The sequence below is a fragment of the Bos javanicus genome, chromosome 16, assembly GCF_032452875.1.
Source record: "Bos javanicus breed banteng chromosome 16, ARS-OSU_banteng_1.0, whole genome shotgun sequence".
NCBI classification, from domain to species: domain Eukaryota; kingdom Metazoa; phylum Chordata; class Mammalia; order Artiodactyla; family Bovidae; genus Bos; species Bos javanicus.
The window spans coordinates 55,274,104-55,287,965 of record NC_083883.1 but is presented as its reverse complement, the minus strand read 5'-3'; the positions used below and the strand labels follow the sequence as shown (position 1 = coordinate 55,287,965).

General features: G+C 43.9%; 1 protein-coding gene across 1 annotated transcript; it reads right to left on the bottom strand.

Moving 5' to 3' along the window:
- Nucleotides 1-943: 943 nt before the first annotated feature.
- Nucleotides 944-7,999, bottom strand: LOC133227368 (PRAME family member 27-like). Its single transcript, XM_061381811.1, has 4 exons — nt 7,713-7,999; nt 6,699-7,271; nt 5,317-5,717; nt 944-963 (listed from the first exon to the last, which is right to left on the bottom strand). Exons 1-4 carry the CDS (start codon nt 7,997-7,999, stop codon nt 944-946), a joined length of 1,281 nt encoding a protein of 426 aa, XP_061237795.1.
- Nucleotides 8,000-13,862: the final 5,863 nt, after the last annotated feature.

Sequence of the window (13,862 nt, the reverse complement as noted above, 5' to 3'; positions counted from 1 at the left end):
ACCGTAGTTTTGACTATATGGACCTTTGTCAGCAAAGTGATGTCTCTGCTTTTTAATATGTTAATTAGATTTGTCACTGGTTTTCTTCCAAGGAGCAGCATCTTTTAATTTCATGGCTGCAATCGCCAACCACAGTGATTTTGAAGCACAGGCAAATAAAGTCTGTCACTGTTTCCATTTTTTCCCCATGTATTTGCCATGAAGTGTTGGGATCAGATGCCATGATCTTCGTTTTCTGAATGTTAAGTTTTAAACTAGCTTTTCACTCTCCTCTTTTACCCTCATCAAGAGGCTCTTCAGTGCCTCTTCACTTTCTGCATTAAAGTAGTATCATCTGCATGTCTGAGGTTGTTGATGTTTCTCCTGCAATCTTGATTCCTGCTTGTAACTTAGGCATTTCGCATGATGTACTCTGCATAGAAGTTAAATAAGCGGGTGACAGTATACAGCCTTGACACACACCTTTCTCAATTTTGAGCCAGTCCGTTGTTCCATGTCGAATTCTAATTGTTGCTTCTTGACCTGCATACACGTTTCTCAGGAGGCAGGTAAGGGGGTTTGGTATTCCCATCTCTTTAAGAATTCTCCACAGTTTGTTTTGATCCACACAGTCAAAGGCCTTAGCATAGTCAATGAAACAAACGTTCTCCTGAAATTCCCTTGCTCTTTTTATGATCCAATGAATGTTGGCAATTTGATCTCTTATTCCTCTGCCTTTTCTAAATCCAGATTTTACATCTGTAAGTTCTTGGTTCATGTACTGCTTAAGCCTAGCTTGAAGGATTTTGAGCATTATATTGCTAGCAAATGAAATGAGTGCAATTGTACAGTAATTTGAACAATTTTTGGCATTGTCTTTCTTTGGGATTGGAATGTAAACTGACCTTTTCCAGTCCTATAGCCCCTGCTGAGTTATCCAAATTTGATGGTAATTGATGAAAGCTCACACCTTCTCTTGGGATCCTGGACAAGCCCCCAAGATGATAGGTTGAGGCTGTGAGCTGTGAACCATGCAGGGATTTTCGGCCTCAGGAGGAGAGGATTTCAATCTGGGGCCAGAGACAAGCCTTGACCACTCGGAGCTTTTGTGTAACAAAGTTTATTAAAGTATAAGAGAGATAGAGAAAGCTTCTGACGTAGACATTAGAAGGAGGTGGGAAAGCACCCCCTTGCCAGTTTTCACCAAGGCATCTTATACTCCTTAGCAAGCTGTTGATCATAGATAAAAGAAACAACTCAAGGCTGAGAGAGCTGGTGCAGCTCTCTCCCGTAACATACATATCTGCACAAGGGGAGTCCTCTCTGGAGGAGGTGTCTATGGGCGAGATATGTTGTGTAAGTCTCAAAGGAAAACAGGCGTCCAAACAAGATACATAGTTTTATTAACATAGCTTAAGAAAAATATTTCCTGTGAGTAGGATGTATTACTTGGTTGGGAAATTCACAACTCAAGGTTGGAAAAAAGTTACTTTCAGGCAGAACTGATTAACATCATAGCAACACAGAATTAAAGGACCCTCCTATGTGCCTAAAGCTGGAGCAGAGGAGTGTAGAAAAAAAGTATCGGATGTTTGCCCTTTGTCTCCTCCTGAGGCCTGGGGACCTCTGGCCTCCCTAGGGAGACCTACCTAGCTATTAACCCTTTCATTGGCATATTAAGGTCAGCACTTTAAGTGCATCATCTTTTACGATTTGAAATAGCTCAGCTGGAGTTCCATCACCTCCACTACCTTTGTTCATAGTAATGATTCCTGAGGCCCACTTGACCTCACACTCCAGGATGTCTGACTCTACGCAAATGAACACACCATTGTGGTTATCCAATAATTAAGACTTTTCTTTTGTATAGTTCTTCTGTGTATTCTTGCCATCTCTTCTTAATCTCTTCTGTTTCTATTAGGTGCTTGCCATTTCATCTTTTATTTTGCACATCTTTGCATGAAATATTCCTTGGTATCTCTAATTTTCTTGAAGAGATGTCTAGTCTTTCCCATTCTATTGTTTTCCTCTATTCCTTTGCATTGTTCACTTAAGAAATCTTTCTTATCTTGCCTTGGTATTCTCTGGAAATCTGAATCTTCTAGGTTGGTAAGTGTCCAACATGTTACTGGGGAAGAGCAGAGAAACAGTTTCATAAAGAATGAAGAGAGTAGGCTAAAGCAGGGAAGTCACTCAGTTGTCGATGTGTCTGGTGGTGAAATTAAGTTCAATGCTGTAAAGATCAACCTGGAACGTTAGGTCCATGAATCAAGGCAAATTGGATGTGGTAGTGGAAGGAGGTGGCAAGAGTGAACATTGACACTTTAGGAATAAGTGAACTAAAATCCACAGGAATAGGTTAATTTAATTTGATGACCACTTACGTTACAGTTGATGTTAGAGATGGTTGACACTACAGATCAGCTCATTACACTTGTTTAGTTGGTAAGTTGTGTCTGACTCTTTGTGACTCCATGGACTGTAGCCTGCCAGACTCCTCTGTCCATGAGATTTCCTAGGCAAGAATAGTGGAGTGGGTTGCAATTCCCTACTCCAAGGGATTGCCCTGATGCTAGGACTGAAACTGTGTCTGCTGCATTGGCAGGCGGATTGTTTACGATTGAGTCACCAGGGGAGTTATCTGGTTTGATCTCCCAGCAAGTGGCCTAAGAGTCTTGAGGCTCAGCATGTCCATCATTAGAGAGGAGTGGAATCTTTCCTATGACCTCCCACTGCTTGTCCCTGTGCTGGCTGCTAAAGCAGCTTGGGGGAATTCTGATTTATTGGTGTCCTCATGTAAATGCTGAGTCCTTTCTTCTTTCCTTCTTGTTGAAGGAATAGAGGGTAATCATGAGGAATGAAGAATCCTGGGGCTAGTAGAGGGAAAGAAGGAAAGGACTCATTTACTGAGCTCGTCCTGTGTGCCAGGTCCAGTGCCAAGGTCTCAACATGCATCATCTCATTGATCCTATAAAAACTCCATTTGCTGTGTTTTCATCATTACCTCCATTTAATGGACAAGTGGTGCCTCTTGCCTAAGACGTCCCCAGCCCAAGGTCCACTCCATCAACAGAGCCAAAAACAAAAACAAAACAGCCCCAGAATCCTCAGCAATAAGCCTTCATTTGAGTGCCCTTTTTTTATGGTTTCTGTGTTGATTAATTTTATGTGGCATTGATTCTAGCTGTTTCTGAGATGGTGTTTCTGAAAGAGATGAGCATTTGAATCCACCAACTGAGTGAAGACATCTGCCTTCACTAATGTGTGTGGACTTTATCCAATTCCTGGGGTCCTGAATGGAACAAGACAGCATCTTCTCTCCCTCTTTCTCTTTTTGCCCATGAACATAACAGCTTCTGGCTCTTGAGACTTGAGATGCCAGGACTTACCCAGGTCCCCTGGGTCTCAGGCCTTTAGCCTTGAGTTACATCATCAGCTCCCCCAGTTTTTAGCCCTAAGCCTTGGCCTGAGTAATATACCTGACTTTGCTTGTTCTCTCGCTTACAGAGAGCAGACTGTGGGACTCCATCTCTTAATGGTGTGAACCCATTTCCCTAATGTACAGAAGAATCTTGACCATCATGCCTTTGAACTGCTCAGATCCACTTACTCATGGAAATTTTACTATAATAAATGTAACACTACATCATCTGCAGTCTCTTGAATCTGAGGATGTGGAACTGAGGGTAGGGAGAGTTGCCTACGAGGGATAAGATGTATTTAGGAAGTGTTTCTTTTATATAGGCTGATAAATTGATGATAAAACATGCTGTACTAGTCTTCCCTATTTGGAAGAGATAGTAGGTATTATAGGAACAGTGTCCATCTCTCAATAACATGACCTACCCCACAAAAGGATAAAATTTATTTTTCTTTAATTAATTAATTAATTTTTTACTTCTTGTTGAGTTGGGTTTTTGTTGCTGTGCCCCGGTTTTCTCTGGTTGTGGTGAGTAGGGGGTACTGTTCATTTGGGTGCGTGGGCCCACGGCTTCTCTTGTTGAGCAGCACATACTCTGAGTGGTGGAGACTCAGTATTTGCAGCATGCCCTCTCAGTAGTTGGGGCCTGAGGGCCCTAGAGCTCTCAGGCTTCAGTAGTTGAGGTATGTGAGCTCAGTCGTTGCAGCTCACAGGCTCTGGCGCACAGGCTCATGCGCTTAGTTGCTCCAGAGCATGTGGGCCAAGGTTCAATCCCTGTCCCTTGCACTGGCAAGCAGATTCATACCACTGGACCACCAGGGACGTCCAGGATATCATTCCTTAATGTGGTTCAGAAATAGTAAAACCATGATATATGCCTGTGTGATTTTAGTATTTGATCAAAGGACATTGTATGTCTTTACTGGTCACACTAGTTTAATTCAAGAAGGACAACTCACACTCATGGCAGGCATGGGTTGATGAGGACAAGGGATTCTGGCTCATTTGCAGTGTGGATGATGCTTTCCAGAACTGAGAGCCTTGACTTGCATAGTGAAGCCCTTTCCCAGCACGGAAAGGCCAGGAACTGAGACCTATGGACCCACCAGGAGAACCATGAGAACTGCTCATGTCCAGGGCCACAGCGTGAGCCAGCAGTGATGATCCTGCCAAGAGCTCTTCGCTCCAGTGGCTCATTGGCCTCTGAGTAGTTTTCCCTTATTGTGTGCATCAATCCACTGAATAGCCACGGAAGTAAGTAAAGAGATAAAAGATGTCCACAATGGAATAGAGAACTAGTGGGAATAGTAGGGTTTCAGATCATAGACTATTTGGTATGTTTCCTTCCATCAGTCACTGGAGATTTCTGAGGTGGAAACAGAGAACAGAATAATATATCATGAAGGGCACCAGTCCATGTACACTGAAAGTTTCTTTATTTCTGACCATTATTTTACAATCATCCCCTCAGAGACAATGACAATATGTACACCCCAAATTTCCCTCCAGAAAATGAGATTCATTTTTCTGATGCTATAAACCCATAACTCTGAAAGTTCCATCACCTCCCAGAGCCTACGTTTCCCACTACAATCCTGCAGCCTTGCTGGATCACCCTTCCTTTTCCCATTCACATTGAGCTGATGTCTGAAACCATAGCTCTGTTTTCACTTCATGACGTGGCCATGTCCTAGATTTCAGTTTCCAAGAGCCCAGAAGAAAACTTCCAATGGAGGCAACCACCTAGGCAGGGTTATTATAGCTGTATATAATGGGCTCCATGTGAGTGCATATGTCATCACCACAGTGAGGACAGGGGCTGAATGTTAGCCAAATGGTCCTGGGCTGCCCTAAGTCTCTCAGAATCTCCAACAGCTCAGTCTGAAGCTGGGGAAGTCTGCCATCTAGAAGAATACCTTGAGGGCTGTAATTCTCCCGAGGGGCAGGATACCACTCCTGACTTAAACAGGAAAGCCCAGCGGTTTGTCGCAGCAGCTTCTCCATGACGGCCATGGAGAGGATATTCCCACACAGGCTGAAGGACCTGAGCTGGGAGCAGCGGCTCAGGGATGGCAGGATGGCCTCAAACTGAGAGTCCTGGATCCCACACTGGTCTAAATACAGTTCCTGGAGGGTGGCTGCAACTTTCTCTAGCAGAACTTGGAGCAGCTCAGGATTAAAGTCCATTAGGGTGACACCATTCAGTTCCAGGCTTTTTAGCTGACAGATGTTCGGACAACGGGACAGATGGGTCAAGTCTGATTCTGTAAGCTGGCAGTTCATTATTGAGAGGTTGTCCAAGGTAGTCTTCAGGCACCTGGGGAGAAACCAAGAAATCAGTTCTTAAAACTGATGTCTACAGGTGATATAAAAATGGTTTCTACAGGGCTAATGTTAAGTCTGATGAGGGTCAATACATTGATTGCCCAGTATCTCTCTAGGCTAGTCTTGTCACTTTCACTATGTATCTGAGTCAATTCATAGAACATTGAAAGGTCTCTTCTTCATTTATCAAACAAACTATAACATACTCTACTTCCTTATGAGGATGAATGAATATAATGGAATGCCCTAGAATGTACTCAGAGGAGCTGGACACGGAGTGTCAATCAAGCATAGACATCACTGGTTTTTAGTACTAGGTGATGAGATAGAAAATGGTTTCAGCTAAGGCTTCCTTCAATCCAAAGTTGGGCTTCAGAGGCCAATACTTCTGGCCACTGAGGCTTTAGGGAGACATGCATAAAGAAGCAACTTACACAAGATCTCACAACATCAAATGTGATGCCTGTCTAGAGGGGCTCACTTACATCCCTGCTAACTTTCTACCACTTTCTACTACCCTTTTCTCTCAGCTCGATTAACATCATCTCCAGAATCATACTTTTCCCATACACGAATTAATGTATCTGGAGCAAAAAATAAAAATATTTTACAGATGGGGATTTAAGACAGGCTCATTTTGGTCAGTAATCTGATGAGCATAGAGCTTCTCTTCAGAATTGCTCTGGTTTGCTGTGGTTTCCCCACTTCAGTGCCCTCTTTATTTCCTATATTTTAAGTGATTTGAACATAGATACCTCTGCTGAAGGTAGAAATTATAATCCCTTTAGTGCTAGATCAACCATTCCAGTCAATAAATTGTACCACCACAGTGGAAATGTCCCTTTCAAGAACCATTACACCAATTTACCCCCAAATTGATTTGTGTGGTTACAGGATATCACACTTCAGGAGAGAGTGCATTTGATATTCTAATGCTATGTTCAATGTTACCTAGCCAGTGGTCCACACTCACATGATTATCTGGTCCAGGCAGCCTTCAAGGAAGGAGGGAGACTCCAGATGGAGATCCCGGAGGTGGCCCAGCCTCTGGAACTGGGAGGTAATTTGTACAACGTGATCGTGCTCCTGCTTCTTGAAGGCAGATACTTGGATGGGGAAGAGACAGAATCTCTGCAAATTACTCATGTGGCCCAGGAAAGGAGCAAATGTGGCCAGGGTGGACAGATTCCAGGTGCAACTCACTTGCACCTCCTGGATACAGACCAGCTGCACCATGCTCAGGACCTTCACGATATTGCCCATTGGCATTGAGACGATCTTCGGCTTCTTGCAACACAGGTGGATGGAAGCTTTTCTCTGCTCCACCCACCTAAGGAGGTAGGTGAGGAAGTTGTCCAGGGTCCTCTTTTTCAAGGAAAGGTCTATAAAAACCTTCAGTGGCGCCACATGCTGCATTGTCATTGACCTGGGCTCAGCTACTGGTGTTCTTCCTGAGCTTGTGCATCTGTGAGTACTGGCTCCAGACCACATGTTCCAGAAGTTATGACCAGTGTCCCGCAAATCTAGCACCCGCAGTTTGCATCTCCTATTGAGAAAAAGAAGATTGGTGGGGAAGCATTAAAATCCACCCAGAATGAAACATTGGTCTACAAATTTGAAAACAGACTTCCCAACTGTGCTGTAACTTCAGATTCCTGACATCACTTGCTGCCGTGCCTTCTTCCCTCTCTGACTCAATTTCTTCCATCTCCCTTACCCCTCCCTTCTTTTCTGGTTCCCCACTTCTAGTAACTTTTAGCATCATTGTGAGGAGGTGTGGCATGTTCTTTAGGCTTTTTTTTTTTTTTAATTGTAGGTACACCTACACTTCCCAAACGTGTTTCCCTTGGTGAGGCAAGGCCTCTAGGCTTCTACATTGCCTTCTTCAGATCCCTCTGGTCCATCCCTTTCCCACCCAGTTTTCATCACCCCAGGTGTTTCCCCTGAGACACCCTGGATTTTGCTAGGTTACCTAAGTCAGACTCACCTGGCGCAAACCTTCTGCACAAACAGGACATCAAGGGCTTCTAGCACTGCTTGTAGGGGCCCCACATGAGGCAGGTCAATGAGGCTCCCCAGAGGCAGGTGGGCAAAGGGCCAGGCCTGTACCATAGCCTTCAGAATTTCAGTGTGTCTCCCATTGAAGGCCTCAGTGAAGAGGGGTGGGAAGAGCTCCACGGGCAGCTGTTCCAGAGCAGAAAAGGCCAAGTCATCATCCCTCAGCAGGTGCATTCCCGCCAGGTCCAGGAGTCTGGGTGGGGTCCGTACACTCATGCTGACTCTATGCCAAAAGGAATACTGTGTAAACTGTCAGAGAACAAGGCATTGGCTTCAGACCAAGTAGAGGCACACCTTAGACTGTCTCCCTACCCTTCAGAAGAACCTACTCAAGGCCAAGGTCTGTGCACTGGCAAGGGTGAAAGCATCTTACTTGGCCCATATGACACTGTGGGCTCAGTGAGCACAAAGCTGTAACTTTTCCCCTACTGGATTCAGAACAAGCATTTCAACCACTAGCACATTGAAATCCATCTGCTGCTTTGCTTAAATCATGTCCCACTGGGAAAGTTACCAAGGTCCTGAAAGCTGACCTCAAGCTTTATTTTGGGAAGACTTTTAGATAGTCATTTAGAGCCTTAAGTCTATGGAAAGAGGACTGTCATGTGAAGCAGCGAGTCCCCATCCTTAGTTAAGCTGGATGGTAAAGATGAAAGAAATACTCAGGACATGTCATGTGTACATAAAAGAAGTATTTTAAATTTTGAGAGCTAATATTACAGACATTTTATTATAAATATCTTCCTAGTAAAGACATTTAAAAATTATTTCAACTACAGTACAAATCAAAATATTTGGGACTCAGGGAAAACAACATTGAGAGATAAATGGAAACCTGAAATCTCATCTGAAAGGAAATAATTAAAAAAGAAAAACTCTCCATGCCATGTGGAGTTACAGGCTACTTGTAAAGTCAGTTAACACCATATAAGAATAGTACTGACAATAACTTACTTGTGTGATGTGGTTGGTGTGGGACTCAGACCACAGACTCTATGGAAGATCCAGCCAGTGACTCTGGAGCCAGAAGATCCTGCATCCTTTCTTCAGAGGCTGAGAATCTTATAGACATTTCTGATCTCATCATCTCTCTGTGTGATTAACACAATCAGAAAGGGGTACCTGATTAGATTATAGATGGCCCTTGGTCCTTGGTCCTGATTGGATCTTCATTTTTCTCCACCTTAGGTGACTGAAACAGATATACATACGGGGAACAGAAGGAATGATGGAGAAGGAATCAAAGATTCATTGATGGATTCACTCCACAAACCTTGGTTGATTTTGACCAATACGCTCAGTTATATTCCTGGGTTTGGTTGGGCAAAAAATTATTGGTTTCAGTCATTGAACAAGAAAAAACATAACTTGAAAGCATTATTGTTGAGGGAACTTTGCCCATATAAAAACTATCAAAATGTTCCTCAATTAACAGCTTCATGAAAACAATCCTGTTGTTCCCAGGATGTAAACAAAATACATGAACCCCTGTATCAGCTTGTCACTCAGGTGTTATGTAGGAAACACAGGGGATTGTGAGCCTATTCAGGCAGCAAAGGAAGAGCTTTGGGGGATGTGGATGGTTTTCCAGGCTTAGGCCAAGCCTTCTCTGAAGGTGAACAGGTCAAAATTTCAGTGAGATGTAAGAGTGTGTCAGGACAGTTTGGAGCTGGGCATTCCCAGACAGACCATGTGAATGATTACAACAATGTAAAGTTTTTTTTTTTCTTTTAGGAAAGAGGGGGAGAAGGCAATGGCAACCCACTCCAGTACTCATGCCTGGAAAATCCCATGGACGGAGGAGCTTGGTAGGCTGCAGTCCATGGGGTCGCTAGGAGTTGGACACGACTGAGCGACTTCACTGTCACTTTTCACTTTCAGGCATTGGAGAAGGAAATGGCGACCCACTCCAGTGTTCTTGCCTGGAGAATCCCAGGGACGGGGGTGCCTGGTGGGCTGCCGTCTATGGGGTTGCACAGAGTTGGACACGACTGAAGTGACTTAGCAGCAGCAGCAGGAAACAGGGAGATTTAAAGATGTTATTCTGGGTAATATTTAGAAAGTAAAATATGGTGACTTACAAAAGACAGTGTTATCGTTGAGGGTGTTTCCCCCCAGAAATTTGGGGTCAGCCCAGAAAGCCACATGAAAAGATTAAATCTAGGTTGTGAGAAGATGGAGGAGTGTGAGGCCTGGGATCAGACATTTGCCACACTGACAGCCACTGAAGGTGGGCACTATGAGCTCTTTGAGAACAAAGCATCAGAGAAAAATAAGTGTGGGTCACTGGCAAATAACCCTGTCACCCAGGGGCATGTGCTATCAGGAGAGGTTTTCCTAAAATTTTTTTCTCATTGAGGACACCTTCCAGATGGAAAATAGCCCCAGTCATTTTCTAGGGGTCTTGGAAGCCAACAATAATCTTATTGGCTCCTTTCTGATTTGTTGCTATTGTTCAGTCGCTAAGTCATGTTCTACTCTTTGTCACCCCATAAACTGCAGCACATCAGGCTTCCCTGTCCTTCACTATCTCCCAGAGTCTGCTCAAACTCATGTCCATTGAATCTGTGATGGCATTCAACCATCTCATCCTCTGTCACCCTCTTCTCCTGCCCTCAATATTTGCCAATATCAGAATCTTTTTCAATGGGTCAGTTCTTCACATCAGGTGGCCAAAGTATTGGAGCTTCAGCTTCTGCATCAGTCCTTCCAGTGAATATTCAGGTTTGATTTCCTTTAGGATTGACCTTTCTAAGTAAATATAGATAATTTCTAATTCTTCAAACTTAACCAAGTTCAGTATAGATGATGATCAGGGTAACATCAAAGGCACAGAAATAAAATGTATTTATCTCTTCATTAAAACCAGCACCTTTCTAGGGACTTCCCTGGTGGTCCAGTGGTTATGAATCTGCCCTCCAATGCAAGAGATATTTGATCCCTGTTTGGGAACTAAGACCTCATATGCCACTGGTTAACTAAGCCCTTGTGCCTCAACAAAGACCCAGCGTGCACACACACACAACTAAAATTAAATGATCATCATAATAAAAGTAAAAACTAAAAAAATGCAAAAGTAAAATCAAACACATAAAAAAACCAATGCCTTTCCCATATAAATGCAGAAGCTTGTATTGGGGTTTCAGGTTCTGCCACAATCAGGAGTGACCACCTGCACCACAGGGGGAATCTTTTGAAGTTTAAGTTAAGAAATAAAGGGAGACCCTTTCTCCATCTTTCAGAGTTTCCCATGCCTCTCTCCCATCCCATTTATTTGATGCCCAAACTTTTCCTATATACCTCTGGCCACCAAGGTGAGGACTCTTTGAAGAGTGTTTACCTCCTTGTTCACTTTGACAAAGATCCCTTTCACCATACTTCTCTCAGGATTATAAATGACCTTTGCATAAAAAAAAAGTTTGAATTGGATTCTACTCAATAGATATGTTAAGTCCCAGGCCATCCATCTCTTTTATAAATACCTGCATCAGAGTGAGATTAGTAACAATGATAATCATAAATAGCTCTGTTATTAAACGCAAGCTGGGTGAGCAGCAGTGTGGGCACTTCTCATTTACTCCTTCAGATAACCTTCAGGGAACACCTAAAATTCACTCAAATTTTCTCCATTCTTTGGTGAACCAAGGTTATTTTCAGATAGACGTATCTGCCAATTTCTATAAAGAATATTTAGCTGAGGGGATCTGAAGGACCCCCAAGTTTCCAAACACCCTAAATATTGAGAAGAACTGACTGAAAGACTTCACATTATTTTAGGGAAATTCAGAAATTGCAGAGTCTAAGCCAGGGATGGTTGAAAGGGATCACAGCTTCTATGAGAAGCTGTTTTCCCTCTCACACTATTGGTGAGCATGTAAATTGGTATAGCCACTAAGTAAAACAGTATGGTGTTTCCTCAAGTTACTAAAAATAGAGTGACCATATGATCCAGCAGTCCTACTCTTGAACATATAACCAGACAAAAAGTGAAAGTGAAAGTCACTCAGTCATGTCTGACTCTTTGTGACCCAATGGACTATACAGTCCATGGAATCCTCCAGGCCAGAATACTGGAGAGGGTAGTCTTTCCCTTCTCCAGGGGATCTTCCCAACCCAGAAGCTGAACCCAGGTCTTCTGCATTGCAAGTAAAACTAGAACTCAAAAAGATACATGGAGCTTCCATGGTGGTCCAGTGGTTGACAGTCTTCCTTGCAATGCAGGGGACATGGGTTCAGTTGCTGTTCCGGGATGATCCCGCAGGCTGCAGAGCAACTAAGTCCACGTGCCACAACTAGTGAGCCTACTCACTAAAGCTACTGGAGCCTGCGGGCTTTAGAGCCCAAACTCTGTAACAAGAGAAGCCACTGCAATAAGAAGCCCATGTACCGCAGTAAGAGAGTGGCCCCAGCTCGAAGCAACTAGAGAAAGCCTGCACACAAGAAAGAAGACCCAGTGCAGTGAAAAATAACTAACTAAATAAAATTATTCAAGAAAAAAGATACACACACCCCTATGTTCATAGCAGCATTATTAATAATAGCCAACATGTGAAAACAACCTAACTGCTCATCGACAAAAGAATGAACAAAGAAAATGTGATGTGTGTATGTGTATGTTTTCCAGCCATTAAAAGAATGAAATAATGCTATTTGTAGAAGTATGGATGGACCTAGAGATGATCATACTGATGAAGTGCGTCAGAAGGAGATTGACAAACACCATATGATATCACATATTGTGATAAATCACTTCAGTCCTGTCCACTCTGTGCGACTCTATGGACTGTAGCCTGCCAGGCTCCTCTGTCCATGGGATTCTGCAGGCAAGAATAATGGAGTGAATTGTGATGCCATCCTCCAAGGGATCTTCCTGACCTAGGGATGAAACCCATGTCTCTCTTACCTCTCCTGCATTAGCAGGCAGGATCTTCACCACTAGCACCACCTGGGAAGCCCGATATCGCATATGCTGCTGCTGCTGCTAAGTCGCTTCAGTCGTGTCCGACTCTTTGTGACCCCATAGACGGCAGCCCACCAGGCTCCCCCGTCCCTGGGATTCTCCAGGCAAGAACACTGGAGTGGGTTGCCATTTCCTTCTCCAATGTATGAAAGTGAGAAGTGAAAGTGAAGTCGCTCAGTCGTGTCCATACGTGGAGTCAAAAATACAACACAAATATACCAATCTATGAAAAAGAAACAGAGTCAAAGGCATAGAGAACAAACTTGTGGCTGCCAAGGGGAGGAGCGTAGGGAGGGAAGGACGGGGAGTATTCAGTTGGCAGATGCAAACGTTCATATACAGAATGCTTAAACAAGGTCATACTGTATAGCACAGGGGCTTCCCAGGTGACACAGAGGTAAAGAATCCGCCTGCCAATGCGGGAGAAACAAGACACGCAGGTTTTATCCCTGGGTCGGGCGATCCCCTGGAGTAGGAAATGGTAACCCACTCAGGTATTCTTTCCTGTACAATTCTATAGACAGAGTAGCCTGCTGGGCTACAGTCCATGGGGTCACAGAGTGGGATACGATGAAGTGCACATGCACGCGCGCGCGTGTGGGCGTGCGCACGCACACATACACACTCTATAGCACAAGGAACTAGAGTCAATATCCTGTGATAAACCATGGAAAAGAATATGAAAAAGTATATATAGCAATGGCACCCCACTCCAGTACTCTTGCCTGGAAAATCCCATGGATGGAGGAGCCTGGTGGGCTGCAGTCCATGGGGTCTCGAAGTCAGACACGACTGAGCGACTTCACTTTCACTTTTCATTTTCATGCATTGGAGAAGGAAATGGCAACCCACTCCAGTGTTCTTGCCTGGAGAATCCCAGGGGTGGTGGAGCCTGGTGGGCTGCTGTCTCTGGGGTCACACAGAGTCAGACACGACTGAAGCGACTTAGCAGCAGCAGCAGCAGCAATATATATATATATATATAGATAATTTGCTGCACAGTGGAAATTAAGCACAACATTGTGTTTCAACTGGGCCTGGGTGATTGTACAGTGGATAACCATTTGATGTGAGAAGGCCAAAAGCTCCATCCTGAGATCATGCTAAAGCCGCCATCTT

Coding starts and splice junctions, on each gene's coding strand:
- LOC133227368 (XM_061381811.1), bottom strand. CDS start 7,999: ATGAGTGTACGGACCCCACCCAGACTCCTGGACCTGGCGGGAATGCAC. Junction 7,272..7,712: donor GTGCAGAAGGTTTGCGCCAG/GTGAGTCTGACT, acceptor TTTTCTCAATAG/GAGATGCAAACTGCGGGTGC. Junction 964..5,316: donor GGAGAATTACAGCCCTCAAG/GTATTCTTCTAG, acceptor GGGCTTGTCCAG/GATCCCAAGAGAAGGTGTGA.